The 19,449-nt window shown below is 40.4% G+C and overlaps 1 protein-coding gene and 1 pseudogene across 1 annotated transcript; one reads left to right on the forward strand and one right to left on the reverse strand.

Annotated features, from left to right (window-relative positions):
• Window positions 1-19,449, reverse strand: part of LOC146929128 (uncharacterized) — a 29,494-nt pseudogene that overhangs the window by 3,291 nt on the left and 6,754 nt on the right.
• On the forward strand, window positions 11,452-18,671 carry LOC146929129 (uncharacterized). Its single transcript, XM_085701197.1, has 2 exons — window positions 11,452-14,900; window positions 15,195-18,671. Exons 1-2 carry the CDS (start codon window positions 11,452-11,454, stop codon window positions 18,658-18,660), a joined length of 6,915 nt encoding a protein of 2,304 aa, XP_085557323.1. The 3' UTR covers window positions 18,661-18,671.

Here is a 19,449-nt window from a genome sequence, read left to right on the forward strand (position 1 = left end):
ATTTAAACACTTTAAGTGTCGAAGATCTTGTTAGTTCTCTCAAAGTTCATGAGTTAAGTCTTAATGAACATGAGTCTACTAAGAAGAGTAAATCAATAGCTCTTCCATCCAAAGGCAAGTCATCAAGAGCTCTCAAAGTGGTTGAATCTGAAGAGGAAGAACAATCAAGTTCAGATTCTGAACAAGATGCTGCTGAAATGGCCATGCTCTCCAACAGACTTCAGTGTCTGGCCAAGATGAACAGAAAGTTTCTAGCCAGAAGGAGTAACTCCAGAAGCTCAAGGAAAGAAGATCAGAAGGGATGCTTCAACTGTAAGAAGCCTGGACACTTTATTGCTGAATGCCCTGATCTTCAGAAGGAGAAGTCAAAGGACAAGTCAAAGAAGTCAACGTTCAAACCAAGTAAATTCAAGAAGCAGATAAAGCAGAGTTTAATGGCAACCTGGGATGATTTGGGAAGTGAATCTGGATCTAATAAAGAGGAAGCTGATGAAGATGCAAAGGTAGCCGTTGGGTTAGTTGCCACAGCAACTTCAGAAGCTGGATCAGAATCAGATTCTGAAGATGAAAATGAGGTATATTCTAAGATTCCCAGAGATGAACTTGTTGAGTCACTTAAAGAACTTCTTACACATTTTGAAGTAAGAACCAATGAGTTGAAGGATTTAAAAGAAAAATATGCTGATTTGGTAAAACAGCAAAAATCAACTCTATTGGATCTGAAAGCTTCTGAACAAGGACTTAGGGACTTTGACTTCATGTGTAAAACTTATGAAGATCAGCTCAGGTTCTTATGTCAGAAGCTACAAGAAAAGTGTAATGAAAAACCTTTAAGCAGCCATGAAATTGCTCTTGAAGATTTTATCATATCTGGCATTGACAAAAGCAGAGTGGCTTCTATGATTTATAGCATTTACAAGAACAATCGCAGAGGAATTGGTTTTCCATAAGTGAAACTTGAGAAAACCAATCTTAAATCTTGTTGTGAATGCATCAAGGAAGGTCTGAAAACCTTCTTTGTACCTGAAGGTGCTGAGTTGGAAACTGTTCTTCAATCAGAACCTGAAGCTTCTGGCTCTAAGGCTAAGATTACTTCAAAGCCAAAGAACTCTAAGCCAAATGCTATGATCAAATCTGAATCCAAGACTTCAAAGATCAGGATCCTGAAAAGATGAGAACATGTTCCTCAGAGTCTGGTGAAACCAAAATCTGAGGTTCTGAAGTCTAAGTTTCAGAAGAAGACAGTTACTGTTTCTGAAGTAACAAAATCTAAGGCGATGGTTAATCAGAAGCAATCCAACTCACAGCACAAGGTACAAGAAGTGAAGAGTAAAGCCTCAAGTACTAACCTTCCAGGACCCATAGGACAATGGGTACCTAAATCTGAAAATGTCAATGATGCAGGTATGTCTAAGAGCAGCACCAAAGCAAAAATCATGGTACCTAGACAGCGGTTGCTCAAGACACATGACAGGAGAAAAGTCCAGCTTCCTCAGCCTAACAATGAAGGAAGGAGGAAATGTGAAATTTGGAGGCAACCAATCTGGCAAGATCATAGGTATAGGAACTATTGGTAATTCCTCTACCTCAATTAATAATGTATGGTTGGTAGATGGTCTTGAACATAACCTTTTGAGCATTAGTCAATTTTGTGATAATGGTTATGATGTGCTTTTTGAGAAAACCAACTGTACTGTAATCTACAAGGAAGACAAATCCATTATGTTAAAGGGAAAGAGAGTTAATAATGTCTACAAAATCAATTTTTCTGAACTGGCTGATCAGAAGGTGATTTGCATTCTATCAGTGAATGATAAGAAATGGATGTGGCACAGAAGGTTGGGACATGCTAACTGGAGATTAATGTCTAAACTTAGTAAGTTACAACTTGTCAAAGGGCTACCAGACATTGACTATCATTCAGATGCACTCTGTGGTGCATGTCAGAGAGGGAAAATTGTGAAATCATCTTTTAAAACCAAAGACATCGTTTCAACATCCAGACCCTTAGAACTACTCCATATTGAATTATTTGGACCAGTAAGTACTGCATCCTTATATGGAAGTAAATATGGATTAGTCATTGTTGATGATTATAGCAGATGGACTTGGGTGAAACTCATAAAGAGTAAAGATGTTGCTTGTGATGTATTCAGTAGTTTCTGCACTCAAATTCAATCTGAAAAAGAATCAAAGATTTTGAAAGTCAGAAGTGATCATGGTGGAGAGTTTGAAAATGAGCCATTTGAAGCTTTTTGTGAAAAACATGGAATTGTCCATGAATTCTCTTCTCCTAGAACTCCACAACAAAATGGGGTTGTAGAGAGAAAGAATAGAACTTTACAAGAAATGGCCAGAACCATGATCCATGAAAACAATTTACCAAAACATTTTTGGGCAGAAGCAGTAAATACAACATGTTATGTCCAGAACAGGATCTATATCAGACCTATTTTGGAGAAAACAGTATATGAACTCTTTAAAGGAAGAAAACCCAATATCTCTTACTTTCATCAATTTGGATGTACATGTTACATTCTAAATAACAAGCTCTACCTAAAGAAATTTGATGCCAAGGCCCAAAGAGGAATCTTCTTAGGGTACTCTGAAAGTTCAAAGGCATACAGAGTGTATAATTCAGAAACACTTTGTGTTGAAGAATCTATGCACGTTAAATTTGATGACAAAGAGCTTGAAGATAAAACTTCAAAGCAATGTGAAAGTTTTGCAGAGATACAGGTTCCTGAAGCTACTCCAGAACCTGATCAGATAGCTGAATCTGAAGAAAGTCCAGAAGCTGAACCCACATCAGAAGCGCAAGATGAAGCTGCTTCTGATGAAGCACAAGATGGCTCACATCAAGCAGATCCTCCCAGAAACACATTCAAGCACAAGTCTTCACATCCTGAGGAATTAATCATTGGAAACAAAGATAGCCCAAGAAGAATAAGATCATACTTTAGACAAGAAGAATCAATGATTGGACTGATCTCAATAATTGAACCTACAACAGTTGATGAAGCACTTTCAGATGATGGATGGATCTTAGCTATGCAAGAAGAGTTGAATCAATTTCAAAGAAATGAGTGTGGGATCAGGTACCCAAACCTAAGCACAAGAACATTATTGGAACAAAATGGGTATTCAGAAACAAGTTGAATGAGCAAGGAAAAGTAACAAGAAACAAAGAAAGACTTGTTGCACAAGGGTATAGTCAACAAGAAGGCATTGATTATACTGAAACATTTGCTTCAGTTGCAAGACTGGAAGCAATCAGGTTACTTCTGTCCTATGCAGTTAATCATGGCATAATATTATATCAGATGGATGTCAATAGTGCATTTCTTAATGGTGTCATTGAAGAAGAAGTGTATGTCAAGCAACCTCCTGGATTTGAGGATATTAAATATCCTGACCATGTTTTTAAACTGAAGAAATCACTATATGACTTGAAACAAGCTCCCAGAGCTTGGTATGATAAACTAAGTAATTTCTTAATCAAAAATGATTTTAAAAGAGGACAGGTTGATACAACACTCTTCAGAAGGAACCTTGGGAAAGATATTCTTGTTGTGCAAATATATGTTGATGATATAATATTTGGTTCTACTAATGCATCTCTTTGCAAGGAATTTTCTAAGTTAATGCAGGATGAATTTGAAATGAGCATGATGGGAGAGCTAAAGTTCTTCCTGGGCATTCAAATTAATCAATGCAAACATGGAGTCTATGTTCATCAATCAAAATATACAAAGGAGCTTCTGAAGAAGTTCAAGCTTGAAGATTATAAAGTGATGAACACTCCAATGCACCCTACGTGCACCTTAAGCAAAGAAGATGAAGGAGCTAAAGTAGATCAGAAGCTGTACAGAGGTATGATTGGTTCTTTGTTATACCTCACTGCATCTAGGCCAGATATTTTATTTAGTGTATGCTTGTGTGCAGATTCCAATCAGATCCTAGAGAATCTCATATGACTGCTGTCAAGAGAATCTTCAGGTATTTGAAAGGAACAACTAATCTTGGACTCCTTTATAGGAAATCCTTAGATTATAAGCTAATTGGATTCTGTGATGCTGATTATGCTGGTGATAGGATTGAAAGAAAGTCAACCAGTGGCAATTGTTAATTTCTGGGAGATAATCTTATATCCTGGGCTAGCAGAAGACAAATAACTATTGCTATGTCTACAACAGAAGCAGAATACATTTCAGCTGCAAGTTGTTGTACACAACAACTTTGGATGAAACATCAGTTGGAAGACTATCAGAGAATTGCTAACAGTATTCCCATTTATTGTGATAATACTGCTGCTATTTGTTTGTCTAAAAATCCAATTTTTTATTCAAGAGCTAAGCACATTGAAATCAAACATCATTTTATCAGAGACTATGTTCAAAAAGGAATTTTAGATATACAATTCATTGATACTGAAAATCAATGGGCTGATATATTTACTAAGCCTTTAACTGTTGAAAGGTTTGATTTTATAAAGAAAAATTTGAACATGCACTTTGTGTCTGATTAAATGTTTGCTTGCTCCTGAATAGGATTTTAGGTTCTGAAGTTAGTTCAGAAGCAGTAGTTCATCAGAAGCTCTTTATTGAGGTTCTGAGGAAAACTCGCTTCTGATGATGACGTCAGCATCTGAAGTCCAGAAGCTGGATTTTATGCTTCTGAATAGTAGAGTTAGTGGAAACGTTGGGAGTTACTTTTTACAGTAACTTCTGGCCCACTAACTTGGTAGTTACTCTGAGAAATTCTGACGTGGCCTATTTGTATTGGTGTTTAACTTAAAAGGGCAATGATGATTTAATAGCTTTGAAAAGTACTTTCACGTGCCCCCAATTTGTCATTAATGTTATGTTTGTTTGTCTCTTTTGAATTGCAATCGTTTTTACTCTTAACACTTTGTCAATTCACACACTACTCACTCACAACAAACACATTTGCTTTCAAACCCCTTGCGAAGTAAGCGCAAAAACCCTAGAACCCTAAAATCTTCTTCAATCTTCGTCAATGGCATCATCAAGCTCAAAAGTTTCAGAATCTACTTCAAGCATGCAAGGCGCATCAGAATCTGGGTCAGTTTACAAAGAAAAGACTATGACTATTCCAATCAACTCTCTGATTGTCCAAATAGAATCACCAGTGGACTTTGCTTCACTTAAGAAGTACGATGTGGACATGAAAGGTTTGGTAGATACTCAGAAGCTATCTGAGTACTTCGAGATGCTGAATGGGCCAACTTATGTGAACTTGGTCAAAGACTTCTGGTTAAGGGCTGAGGTCTTCAATAGAAAGCCTGCGAAGGTTGTAGGTAAACAAGCTGGGTCGAAGAAAGGGAAGATGACGGTGGAAAAGAATCCCACCTCCTTCAGTAGCTTAGAAATAAGATCTAAAGTGATGAGCATTCCTATAACCATCACTGAGGATGTTATAGCTAAAGCATGTAGAGTGGATGCTGAAGGCAGGTTCCAAGAGATTGTAAAGAAAGATGACATCCTGCTGCAAAGCTACTTCAACTTGCTTCTGGGTGGAAACTCAGAGGGCAAGCCTTCAGAAATGGAAATTCACAACAGGATGTTGGTGAAATTTTGCACTGATTGCTTCTTTCAAAGAGCAGGAGGGTCTGATCAACCCAACAACCAACAGAAGCTAGCAGTCTATTTCATGGCTATGCTTGAAAAGATAAACTTCCCAAGATATGTCTTGGATCATCTCTGCTGGGCTATTAATGAAGACACTGTCAAAGGAAGGAAACAAGTGCCCTATGGAAGATTGTTGTCTGAGATCTTTCATCAGGAAAGAGTGCTGGAATTTTTGAAGTGCCCAAGGCAGTTACTATATCAGAAGCCACTGTTGAAGAAGCCAAGCAATAGAAGGATGCTAAGAGAAAAAGGGGTAAGGCTGAAAAGGAGACGGTGCAAGAAGCTCTTGAGAGGCTAGAACGAGAAGAGATGGAGCCTAAGAAGAAAAAGAAGAAGACTTCTAAATCTAAGGCTCTTCCCATGTTTGAAGTCATTCCTGAAATGGAGAAAAGAGCTAAAGAGCAAAGGGATCAGTTCTTAGCTGATAGGAAGAAAAAGAAAGCTCAATAAAAAAAGAATAGGGATGCTAAACTCAAAGAAGCTAGTTTAGACAAGGATGAAGGCTTGGTTGCTGAGAAGTTGGCAGAAGTAAGGGAAATTGCTGACAAGACTGAAGAGTTAGTCAAGAAGAAAGCTGACACTTCTGATTCTACAAGTCCAAAGCCTACCTCAGAAGCAGTAGATAACTCAGCAATGTTATCTAAGGTACCTCAAGTTTCTCACACATCTTGTACCACATCTTCTATTCCCTCTGAAGACACCTCCTTCTTAGATCACCTAGAAATCCATTATCTAGGTGAACTACCCCAATCTAGCCTTAACACAAGCCCACAAACAGCCTCTGAAATGGCTCCAGAAGCAGTTGCTTCTGAGAAAATCATTTCAGAAAGCCCCCAACACCATGAACCTAAACCACAAAAACCTTCACCAGAAAAGACCTCTTCACCTCCTCAACAATCTATTCCACCCCCAACCGTTCCTGAACCTTATGTTCCTGAACAATCAATTCCAAAACAAACCGTTCCTGAACACATTGTTCCTGAACAACCAGTTACTAAACCTGAACCTGAACCTGAAACTATCGCTCTTGAACATCATGTTCCTGAGCCAACCTCTTCTTCTACCACTTCTTTACTAGTTCAAGTTATCAAGATCACCCACTATACTGGTGTATGTGATATGGATACAGATTCTGAGGATGATCAAGTTGATCATGCCTCTGACAAGGTAATTGACTCTACTCCTGACCAACCATCAACCAGCCAACCCTTAACTACAAATGAACAACCACCAAACCAAACCATTATACCCTTAGCCACTCCAAAACCCTCAAGACAACCTTCACCTCCCACCATTTTCCTGGACTCTCAAGTACTACAAGATGTGTGGGAAGACATTGCCTCTGAGGTATTAAGACTGATAGCAGGAAGACATGACTTGGGTCATCAAGTAGACTATCAGAAGCAATGGAGGAGGATCAAGGAAAGGGTAATCAATCTGATTTCAGCTCTACATGATTCCTGTATTGAGGCTCAAGAGCAAGAAGACTCATTTGAGAGCTTCTCTCACTAAAAAATTATGTAGAGAGAGGGAGAAAGAGGTTTGTGAGGGTTTTGAACCGAAAACTGGTTTTATAACATAGGTAAACCGGTTCGGTTCACTTGAATTGAACCGGTTTACTTCGGTTCCCTCCCTTCCCCTTTCAACCATCCGATCTGCTTTCTTTGATGATCCAATGGCTTCTGTTCTGCTTGTTATTGTAGGCATTAATTGTTATTGTGTGTGTTACTGTTTAAGGACCGTTAGATCTATCATCTTATAGATCTAACGGTTACTGAAGCTCTCTATTTAATTCCATAATGCCTATATTTTGGTAGTGCTGTGTGTACACCTCTTTTTAGCCTTATGATCAAAATATCCAAAGGCCAGGATCAAATCCCCTGCCAATGGATCAAAGTGAAGGCCCAGCTTTATTTTTCTCTACTTTTTTACTACTGAAACCCCCCCTGTCATGTTACTTACACCCTGTTTCATTCAAATTTTCGCCAAAAAACTCCTAAAAAATATACGTGTTTATTTTATCGTTTTATTTGCTGTTTTTTGCTGTTAATGCTAATATTTTCACTATATTTCATAATTTCATATGGTAAATTTCTTTCATGCATTTTTTAATATTGTCTCATCTATTTTAAAACCTTGATTCCCATATTTTATCTTCTTGTGTTCTTGGCTTTAAAACTTTATGTCATGCATTCTTTTAATGTCTTATGCATTTTCTCACATATGCATCTTGCTTTATTTTGTGCCTCATCATTGCATTGCGTTTAATATTTGATGCTTTTTAACTTTTTCTATATATCATTTAATCATGCTTGCTTTAAATTTTGGTATTTATTCATTGTTTCCTATTGCAAAGCCCCATAATTATTAGTGTGTATAATTAGGGGAATGATGTAATTTGTTGTGGGCTTTGCATTTAGGAATGGTATGTAATAGCTTAGTAATTGCACACACCGACACAAGCACCGACACTACACCATTTTACCCATGCTTGCTTTACTTTTCGCATCGTTACGCCTATTTACCGTTAGTTTAGTAAAACCTTTTTCATTCCAAAAATTAAATAAGCAAAAGTCAAATTATTTTCATAATAAACCTTGGATCCAAATCCAAGTGATTTTCCCTTTATTTTCTTAATCAAATTCCTAATTGAACTTTAATTAAACTTAGGCTCAATTTCTTAAATAAAATGAAACAACCTCACTTCTATTTTTATTTCTAGTGCCTTGAGGCCCCTCAATCTCCTTCTTGAAAACCTTTTTTTCAAAAATAATTAAAATCAACCTAACCCACAAAAATATTTTTATAAGAGTGAACTACGGTGGTTTTGATCCCTTTTAAGGGTACATAGGCAGAGGCTTTATTCCTCTCAAATCGATCAAATAAAAATAACCAAAATTCTTACTTCTTCTCCCTCCATTCTTTCACTTCAACTCTTAACAACAAATTTTCAAATAAAAAATAAAGTTAGAAAGAGGTTCTCACGGAGTACCGTGAACGACGCGGGTGCCTAACACCTTCCCGAATCGTAACCGACCCCCGGATCCAAAAAGGGTTTTTCAATCTCTTTTTCCCTTCCCAAGAATAAAATCGAGCAAGTCCGGTAGATTGAAGGTTCAAGTCCAATCAATGGCTTGACACCCGAAAATCTTGGTCTACAAAAATGGCGACTTCACTGGGGATCCTACGCGGGTTTAGCCCACCTTTCTTTCTTTTTTACTTTTGCTTTATCATTTGTATATACTTTGTAAAATACTTTTACGTGAGTGGTGAGACAAAGTCCTATACCCGGACTCGAGTGAAACATAAGATAGGAGTGGTAGACTCATAGTGGCATACCGAGAGTATTCTCGTGTCTTGTCACACGTGAGATAACCACACTTAGCGGAGGAGCTTAAAGTGATATATGTCGGCGGGTGTTGTCACGCTTAGACTCTATTGCTTTTAAGTTTCCGTTGAACGCTAAGGACCTTAGTAACCCTTAACCCATCTTGGCCTTTTTAGGATGTAGTGCGGTGGCTAAGCCGGGTGATGTCTCGGTATTAGTCTACTTGCAATGCTACACTCGAACTAGACTTTCCTACGAACGTTATTGGACCGGGTGTTGTCACGGTATCCGATAAAGTTCTGTGGCGGTTGTAATTCGGGAACCTTGGTAGAACCCTTGTTACATGTGCAATTGAAACCATAGTCCTCACCAAATGGCGTTGTTGTCCCTAAGCTCCAACATTGTATACTTTCCATGCATAATCATACATACATGCATCCATTTATAAATAGTTCTTTTCATCCAAAAATCGAAGGACTTACGTAGAAGTTTTTTTGTAAACATCATAGGAAATGGAGGATTTAAGGAGAACTCATAGGTATGAATTCAAGAAACCGGATTTGGAGAGCTTGAGGAAGTTAGCTAGGAGATTGAGGGATCCAGATCATTTTCGAGGACGATATGGTAATTTGATGGATATTCTCATGGAAAAGGTGGATGAGGGGCTCCTCAATACTTTGGTCCAGTTTTTTGATCCGGATCATCATGGTTTTACATTCCCAGATTTTCAGCTTTTCCCTACTTTAGAGGAGTATTCTCATTGGGTCGGTTTACCCGTACTCAACCAAGTGCCATTTCAAAATCTTGAACTCACCCCTAAACAAATCCAAGCTCTCGCAAAAACCCTTCACCATGAAATAACCGATCTAAGGAAAAAGTTTGTCCCTAAAGCCGGTCTGCAATGCCTATCCTACAACTTCCTCTACCAAAAAGCCACCGATTGTCTTGATGGATTAAAAATTGACATTGACGCTTTTGAGTCCACCCTTGCTTTACTCATCTATGGTATTGTGCTCTTCCCAAATGTTAACGGCTTTGTCGATATGAATGCCATTCAAGTCTTTCTAACCCAAAACCCGGTTCCTGTTTTACTTGCTGATACCTATGTTTCCATCCGCGAACGAACCGATAAAGGGAAAGGAACATTCCTCTGTTGTGCACCTCTACTCCACCTGTGGATCACCTCACACTTACCCCGCCCTAAGTTTAGACCAGAGCGTCTCCCTTGGTCTCAGAAGCTTATGACTCTTACCCCTAATGATGTAGTTTGGTTCAACCCAGTTTGTGACCCGGAGTTTATCATCAATAGTTGTGGAGTTTTCAACAATGTACCGCTTCTTGGTACACGTGGAGGAATTTGTTATAGTCTAGTGCTTGCTAGACGTCAGTTTGGATACCCTATGGAGATGAAACCTGTGTACCGCATCTTGGATAAGGATTTCTTCCTCTACAAAGAGGATGAAAAGAACCTAAGAGTACAATTTGAAAAGGCTTGGCATTCCATCATCAGGTTGGATAGGAACCAATTAGGAAGGAAGTCATTTATAACCCATAAAGACTACGTCCAATGGGTCATAAACCGAGCAAACGAATTGAAGATGCCCTACCCTCGACAAAGGTATGTGTCCGCAACTACTCCAGCCATACCTATGCCTTTGCCCCCTGAGTCCTTGGAAGGATACCAAAAACAGTTAGATATTGAAAGACGTGAAAAGGCCGCTGTGGAAGGAACACTTCGCAAGAAAGGACAGGATTATGAGATAGTGATGGATATTTTAGAGAAAGAAAATTGGGCGAACCACCAGCTGAAGGTTGAGAATGCTGAACTAAAAAAGATCATCAAAGAAAAGGATGCCATACTTGAGAGGGTTTCAGGGAGTAAGAAGAGGCGCATGGATATGTTTGCTGGTGCACATCCAGATTTCCCGGAGTAGGAGTTTGAGTTTCCCAGTTGCTTTTGTGTTATCTTTGAGGTTTTGCTTATGTACTTTGGAGCCTATCCCTCGGCTAAGTCTGTTTAGAAAGGGAATTATCTTGTAGTATTTTTATATATTTAGAGCCTATCCTTTGGCTCAGTCTGTTAGAAAGGGAGTTTATCTTGTAGTATTTTTATATATTTGGAGTCTATCCCTTGACTCGGTCTGTTTAGAAAGGGATTTATCTTGTAGTATTTTATATTTGTAAGTTTATCCCTTGGCTTGGTTGTTAGAAAGGGAATTATCTTGTAGTACTTTTATCATTAATGTAATGTTTAAGTTGTTATGTTTACAAAATTACTTCTATAAGTCCTTCGATAAAAATGAAAAATACATACTTGCGCATCTTGCATATCATGCATCATTTGCATTCATCAAGTGTCAAAATCAAGTCTCACACTTCACTCCTTTTCTGCCGCAGTAATTGAAAGTGGCCCGACGAATTCAATACAAGCCTACTCGCATTCATCACACAAGGGCTTACATTAAGAAGAAGATGGCGAATGCAGAACAGGAAAACGTTCAGCTCAGAGCAGATGTTAGTAATCTCAAGGCAGAATTAGAGAAGATGGCACTTATGATGGAAGTCCTAATGACTGAGAGAGAACATGCAGCGGTTTCCGAGCCAGCTCCTACTGTGGTCGCTTCTGCTACACTTAATGGTACTTCACAGCCGATACCTGCTGTTGTTACATCTGCTGGGCCTACACAGCCTCTCATGGTGGGTTTCTCATCTGATGATATGAACAACCAGAATTTCCGTCCTCCTGGTCCTCATGGTGTTACTTCCCAATACTACATGCCTCCCGGCTATCCTTGGGGCATGCCTCAGATGATCAATGATGGTGTCCGTCCTGGTACTATGGAAATGCCGTTCCCTTATGGCCAACAATCACCACCATTTGTTCAGGTTGGCCAGCCAATTCCTCAGGCTACTATGACTCAGGCAGGGCCTATTGTCCATGCGACCCAGCAAGAGGAAGAACAGGTTTATCACTCTGGTAGTGTAATGGGGGATGATCGAGTGGGTAACTTGGAAGAGAAGTTTGATGCAGTACAAAAAGAGTTGAGGAGTATCAAGGGTAAAGAGGTATTCGGTCAAAGTGTGCATGATCTCTGCTTGGTTCCAAATGTTGTAATACCGCCTAAGTTTAAGACGCCGGTGTTTGAGAAGTATACAGGAGAAACTTGCCCGCAAATGCATTTAACCACGTATGTGAGAAAAATGACAGCTCATAGAGATAATGAACCTTTGCTTATTTATTGTTTCGAGGACAGTTTGGCTGGCCCCGCGCATACATGGTATATGAATTTGAAGAGTATTACCACTTTTGGGGAACTGGCCGACGCTTTCCTTCAGCAATATAAGTACAACTCCTATCTGGCACCTAATTGGAAAGAGCTGCAATCTATGACACAAGGGGAAAAGGAGTCATTCAAGGAATATGCTCAGCGTTTCATCCAGAAGTCTGCTCAGATCCGCCCAGCTCTGAATGAAAGAGAGTTATCTGACTTATTCTATGAAACTTTGAGCCCTTTTTACTCAGAGAAGATGGTGGCATGTGCTTCGCAAAAGTTCACTGACATGGTGGATACAGGGGTGCGTATCGAAGAGTGGGCCCGGAAAGGACACGTGTCTAAGGATAATGGTTCATCGAATGGTTCCTCGGGTGGCTCATCAAGTGGATCGTCTAATGGTAAAAAGTTTGGAAATGGGTATCCAAGGAAGAACACTCAAGAGGTCGGCATGGTGGCCCATGGCGGATCTCAGCCTGTATACCCAAACTACCCATATGTCGCCAATGTCGCACCACAAACGCCAGCCCCACAAAACCCACCTCAACAACAACAACGTCCTCAAGCTCCTCCACCATACTATCCACCATTATACCAGCAACCTTACCAACCATATAATCCTCAACCATTCTACCCATACCCATATTATCCTCCACCACCCTCACCACAACAACAACAACAACGTCCTCAAGCTCAACAGCAGCCTCGCCCTCCTAGAAATCAATTCCTTCCCATACCTATGCCATACAAGGATTTGTTGCCTTCTCTCCTTGCCAGAAATTTGGTGCAAACTAGGCCTCAGCCCCGCATGCAAAACCCTTTACCAGCCTGGTACCGTGCCGATCGCACCTGTGAATTCCATCAAGGGGCACCGGGGCATGATATTGAACATTGTCGCGCCCTTAAAGAAGAGGTCCAGAAGTTAATCAATGACAAGGAACTAACCTTCGCGAACCCTGACCCTGTTGTTCCAAACAACCCTCTGCCGCCACATGGGCCTGCTGTCAATATGATTCAAGGAGACAACTATGTTCTCTATGCAAATGATATCAAGACTCCTCTGGTCCCGATCCATGTAAAAATGTGTGAGGCCACCCTCTTCAGCCATAATCATGAGGCTTGTGTTGTATGTTCAGTGGATTCTCGCGGGTGTAAGCAAGTCCAGGACGATGTGCAGGGGTTACTGGACAGGAAAGAACTGGTTGTCACTAGAAAGGAGAAAGATAAGAATGTTTGTGTTGTTACTCCAGTGTTCAAGACGCGGGAGCCACTTGTGATAATGGTCAATCGTGCCAAACCAGCCAGTACTCCCTTGGTGATCTGCCCGCCAGAACAGTTGCCTTATTCATCTCAAAAAGCTGTGCCGTATAACTACGAATACTCCATTCTGGAAGATGGAAAAAAGGTACCTCTTGATTCGTCAGTCCATGTAGACAACATTGCGGAAAATAGCAAGATCTTGAGAAGTGGACGGGTGTTCCCGGTTGTTAATCAGAAAGAAGTCAGTGCTCCAGCCGAAGAACCAGTGAAAGGGCGAAATCTTGATAAGGGTAAAGCTATCAAACAGCCCAATGAGATTGTCTATGAAGATAGTGATGAGATCTTGAAACTAATCAAGAGGAGCGAGTATAAGGTAGTGGAACAGTTGCTACAAACTCCTGCCAAAATCTCTATAATGTCTCTCCTATCCAGCTCTGATGCCCACAGAGATGCCTTGATGAAGGTGCTAGATCAAGCCTATGTGGAATATGATGTGACTCTGGGACAATTTGAAAGTATTGTGGGGAATGTGACTGCCTGCAACAATTTGAGCTTCAGTGACGAAGACCTCCCAGCGGAAGGAAAGAATCACAATCTGGCATTGCTTATCTCCGTCCTCTGCAAATCAGATTCTCTCTCTAACGTCTTGATAGATACTGGGTCCGCTTTAAATGTGATGCCTAAGTCCACTTTGGACCAGCTTTCATATCCAAAAGCTCTCTTGCAGCCCAGCACGGTGACGGTGAGAGCATTTGACGGAACTAGAAGGTCAGTATTTGGGGAAATAAAGTTGCCTATCTCAGTGGGCCCTCATGAATTTGAGGTTAAATTCCAAGTTATGGAAATTCAGGCCTCTTTCAGTTGCCTCCTTGGCCGGCCTTGGATCCATGATGCTGGGGCAGTGACATCCACTCTCCACCAGAAGCTGAAGTTTATAAGTCATGGAAAGTTAATAACCGTAAGTGGTGAGACGGCCTTGTTGGTCAGTAATCTGTCGGCTTTCTCTTACATTGGGGGTAGTAGCTCAGAGGGGTCGTCATTCCAGGGTCTCTCCGTTGAAGGGAGTGCAAAGAAAGCTGAGACTAGTATGGCTTCTTTGAAGGACGCTCAGAGGGTTATTCAAGAAGGCAAGACTGAAGCGTGGGGTCAGTTGGTGGAGCTGCACGAGAACAAACGCAAGGAGGGAATTGGTTTCCCGAATAGCAAGCCTGGGGCATTCAACCCTACTGGTTGTACTTTTTACAGTGCTGGTTTTATCTATGATCCACCGGAGACTAAAGCGATCATTGAGGATCAATCTGAAGAGGTGGCACCTATCTTCGTAACACCTGGGGGAGTCTGCTGCAACTGGATCGCTGTGGATGTTCCTTCTGTGATACCTCGCTTTAAGTAATATGTTTGTCTTTGTTTTTGTTTTTTTCTTTAAGAAAACTCCTTTCGTCCTGCCCCAGACGAAAGTGAAACTTTGTAGGGCCTTATGTTTTGTTTCAAGTACTTTTGGTTATTAATGAAATCGTCATTTCTATCACGGCCTTTATTTTACTTTACTTTATTTTATTTTAGTGCTTTTGCTGAAAAAAAATGGTAATACATAAAACCAAAATTGTTTCTCTTTTTCTTTTAAAAATCAAACTCAAAGGTCCTGCATTTACTCATTTAAAATCAATCATAAATCATATGCAGGCTGAACATAAATGAGCCCGTTGAACACAGTAACCCTATGCTTTCTCCCAACTTTGAGGTTCCCGTATATGAGGCTATGGTAGAAGGTGATGAAGAGATTCCTGATGAGATTAGATGGATGTTGGAGCGAGAAAGAAAAGCTATTCAACCTCATCAGGAAGAGATAGAAATTGTCAATCTGGGTACAGAGGAAGACAAGAAAGAAATCAAGATAGGGGCATTGTTGGATGCCACGGTTAAGGAAAGAGTTATTGAGCTTCTCAGAGAGTATGCTGACATTTTCGCATGGTCATACAAGGATATGCCAGGGATAGATGCCGAAGTTGTGGAACATCGTCTGCCTTTGAAACCCGAGTGCCCTCCTGTTAAGCAGAAGTTGAGGAGATCCCATCCCGAGATGGCCCTCAAGATCAAGGAAGAAGTGCGAAAGCAGATTGACGCTGGTTTCCTAATCACATCTGAATACCCTCAATGGTTAGCCAATATAGTACCTGTTCCAAAGAAAGATGGTAAAGTCAGAATGTGTGTGGACTACCGAGATTTGAACAAAGCTAGCCCAAAAGATGATTTCCCTTTACCTCACATCGATGTATTGGTTGATAATACTGCTAAATGCAAAGTGTTCTCCTTCATGGATGGTTTCTCCGGGTATAATCAGATCAAGATGGCTCCGGAAGATAGAGAGAAGACATCTTTCATCACGCCATGGGGCGCTTTTTGCTATAAGGTGATGCCGTTCGGATTGATAAATGCTGGCGCTACTTACCAAAGGGGCATGACTAAGATTTTCCATGATATGATGCACAAAGAGGTCGAGGTTTATGTGGATGATATGATTGTCAAGTCAAGTACTGAAGAAGAGCATGTTGAGTATTTATTGAAGATGTTTCAGCGGTTGAGAAAGTATAAGCTCCGTCTAAATCCCAATAAGTGTACTTTCGGCGTCAGATCCGGGAAACTTCTTGGTTTTATCGTTAGTCAGAAGGGTATTGAAGTAGATCCCGACAAAGTCAAAGCTATCAGAGAAATGCCTACTCCTAAAACAGAGAAACAAGTCAGAGGATTCCTTGGTAGGCTGAATTACATATCCCGATTCATTTCTCACATGACTGCTACATGTAGGCCGATATTCAAGCTTCTTCGCAAGGATCAAGGGATCGTATGGACCGATGAGTGCCAAAAAGCCTTTGATAGCATCAAGGAGTATTTGCTAGAACCTCCAATCCTTGTCCCTCCAGTGGATGGAAGACCTTTGATCATGTACTTGACTGTGTTGGAAGACTCCATGGGCTGTGTACTGGGTCAGCAAGATGAGACTGGTCAGAAAGAACATGCGATTTACTACTTGAGCAAGAAGTTCACCGATTGTGAGACTCGATACTCCGCACTGGAGAAAACTTGTTGTGCCCTAGTCTGGGCTGCCAGGCGTCTCCGCCACTACATGATTAATCACACTACTTGGTTGATATCTAGAATGGATCCAATCAAGTACCTCTTTGAGAAGCCTGTGTTGAACGGCAGAATTTCTCGTTGGCAGATGTTGTTGTCAGAATATGATATTGTGTACCGCACTCAGAAAGCTATCAAAGGTAGTATCCTCGCTGACCATTTAGCTCATCAACCGATTGAAGATTACCAGCCTATCAAGTTTGACTTCCCGGATGAAGAGATCATGCATTTGAAAATGAAAGATTGTGATGAACCATTGTTTGGCGAAGGCCCTGATCCTGAGTCTGAATGGGGTTTGATATTTGATGGAGCCGTTAATGTCTATGGTAGTGGAATTGGGGCAGTCCTCATTGCTCCTAAGGGTCATCATATCCCTTTCACTGCAAGGTTACGGTTTGACTGTACAAATAATATCGCAGAGTATGAAGCTTGTATTATGGGTATTGAGGAAGCCGTTGACTTGAGGATAAAGAAAATTAAGATATATGGTGATTCAGCTCTGGTGATTAATCAGATCAAAGGAAAGTGGGAAACTCATCATGCTGGGTTGATACCTTACAGAGATTATGCCAGACGTTTGTTAACTTTCTTCAACAAAGTAGAGTTGAATCATGTACCCCGTGAAGAGAATCAAATGGCAGATGCTTTAGCTACTCTATCTTCAATGATCAAAGTGAATCATCACAATACTGTGCCTTTAATCAGCGTCAAATTCCTTGACAGACCCGCTTATGTGTTTGCTGCTGAAGCAGTCTTTGATGACAAGCCATGGTTCCACGATATCAAGGTTTTCCTTCAGACGCAAGAGTATCCGCCAGGGGCATCTCGCAAAGATAAGAGGACTCTAAGAAGATTGTCTGGTAACTTTTTCTTGAATGGAGATGTGTTGTACAAAAGGAACTTCGATGAGGTTTTGCTCAGATGTATAGATCGGCGTGAGGCAGATTTGTTAATGCATGAGATACATGAAGGCACGTTCGGGACTCACGCTAATGGCTATGCAATGGCTAAGAAGGCGTTGAGGGCAGGCTATTACTGGATAACGATGTATGCTGACTGTTATCACCATGCCAAGAAGTGTCACAAATGTCAGATTTATGCGGATAAGATCCATGTCCCGCCAACTTTGCTCAATGTTATCTCCTCCCTGTGGCCTTTCTCTATGTGGGGCATTGATATGATTGGTCGGATTGAACCAAAAGCTTCCAATGGACATCGTTTCATACTAGTGGCTATTGATTACTTCACCAAGTGGGTTGAAGCGGCATCTTATGCTAATGTGACCAAGCAAGTGGTGGTCCGATTCATCAAGAACAATATCATCTGCAGATATGGTGTCCCTAACAAGATTATCACAGATAATGGTACCAATCTGAATAACAAAATGGTGAAGGAATTGTGCGAGGATTTCAAGATTGAACATCATAACTCCTCTCCTTATATACCACAGATGAATGGCGCAGTTGAAGCTGCAAATAAGAACATCAAGAAGATTGTGCAAAAGATGGTGGTCACTTACAAGGACTGGCATGAAATGTTACCTTATGCTTTGTATGGTTATCGTACCTCAGTGCGTACTTCGACAGGGGCAACCCCTTTCTCTCTGGTATATGGTATGGAGGCTGTACTCCCGGTGGAGGTTGAAATCCCATCTTTAAGAGTTTTGAAGGAAGCTGAATTGTCTGAAGCTGAATGGTGTCAGGATAGGTATGATCAATTGAATTTGATTGAAGAAAAGCGTATGACAGCTTTGTGTCGTGGACAGCTATATCAGTCAAGAATGAAACAGGCATTTGACAAAAGGGTGCATCCCCGCAAATTTAAAGAAGGAGACCTTGTGGTCAAGAGTATCAAGTCCTTTCAACCAGACCCAAGGGGCAAATGGACACCTAATTATGAAGGTCCCTATGTTGTTAAGAAAGCTTTCTCAGGTGGTGCTTTGATTCTTACAAATATGGATGGAGAAGAGTTACCTCGTCCTGTGAATTCTGATGCAGTCAAGAAATACTTTGTCTAGAAAATATAAAACAGCTCGGTAGGTTGAAAACCCGAAAGGGCGGCCTAAACCAAAAGTGAGCAGCTCGGTAGGTTGAAAACCCGAAAGGGCGGCCTAAACCAAAAATGAGCGTCTCGATGGATTGAAAACCCGAAAGGGCGGTCCATGCAAAAATTAGAGACAAAAAAAAAAAAATGTTTACCCTGATAGATTGAAAACCCAAAAGGGCGATCTATGCAAAAGTTAAGGGTTTATGACAAGTAACTGCATCAGACTAAGCATCACTCACTTGGGGCACCTTAGTTGTCAGAAGTTCTCCTATATCAGAGCATCATAGTAGTGGATTTCAAAGTTGTTAGGGAATATAACGGTTATTGTGTTCAATGTACCTTCCATATATTAATTACCATTTTCCAAATTTTGTAATCCGTGGTGCCATGCCTTTGGCCGGTTACCATTTCTAATACATTAATTTGAGCCAGTGCTTTTATTTGGAATTCTTGTTTATTCTATGTGCAAAATTTCTTCCGTTTTTAATATTAGTACTTGAAACAAAAACTTTGAAAAATCTTTTTTTTTAAAAAAAAAAATTTTCTTTGAAAAAATAAAAAAAAAATGACAAACATATTATCTTTACAATTATGTATCATAGAAGCATGTGTCAACATTCGATCTAAAAGCAGGTGGATACAACAATTGGACATAGTCATTGCTGAAAAAAAAAGAGAAAAAGAAAAAGCTCGCTAAGTTGAAAACCTGAAAGGGTGACTTAGGCAAGAATGAGCGTCCTGGTGGATCGAAAACCCGAAA

Source organism: Medicago sativa, chromosome 4 (assembly GCF_051527215.1).
Source record: "Medicago sativa cultivar Bolivia chromosome 4, Bolivia_mono, whole genome shotgun sequence".
Taxonomy (NCBI): Eukaryota; Viridiplantae; Streptophyta; class Magnoliopsida; order Fabales; family Fabaceae; genus Medicago; species Medicago sativa.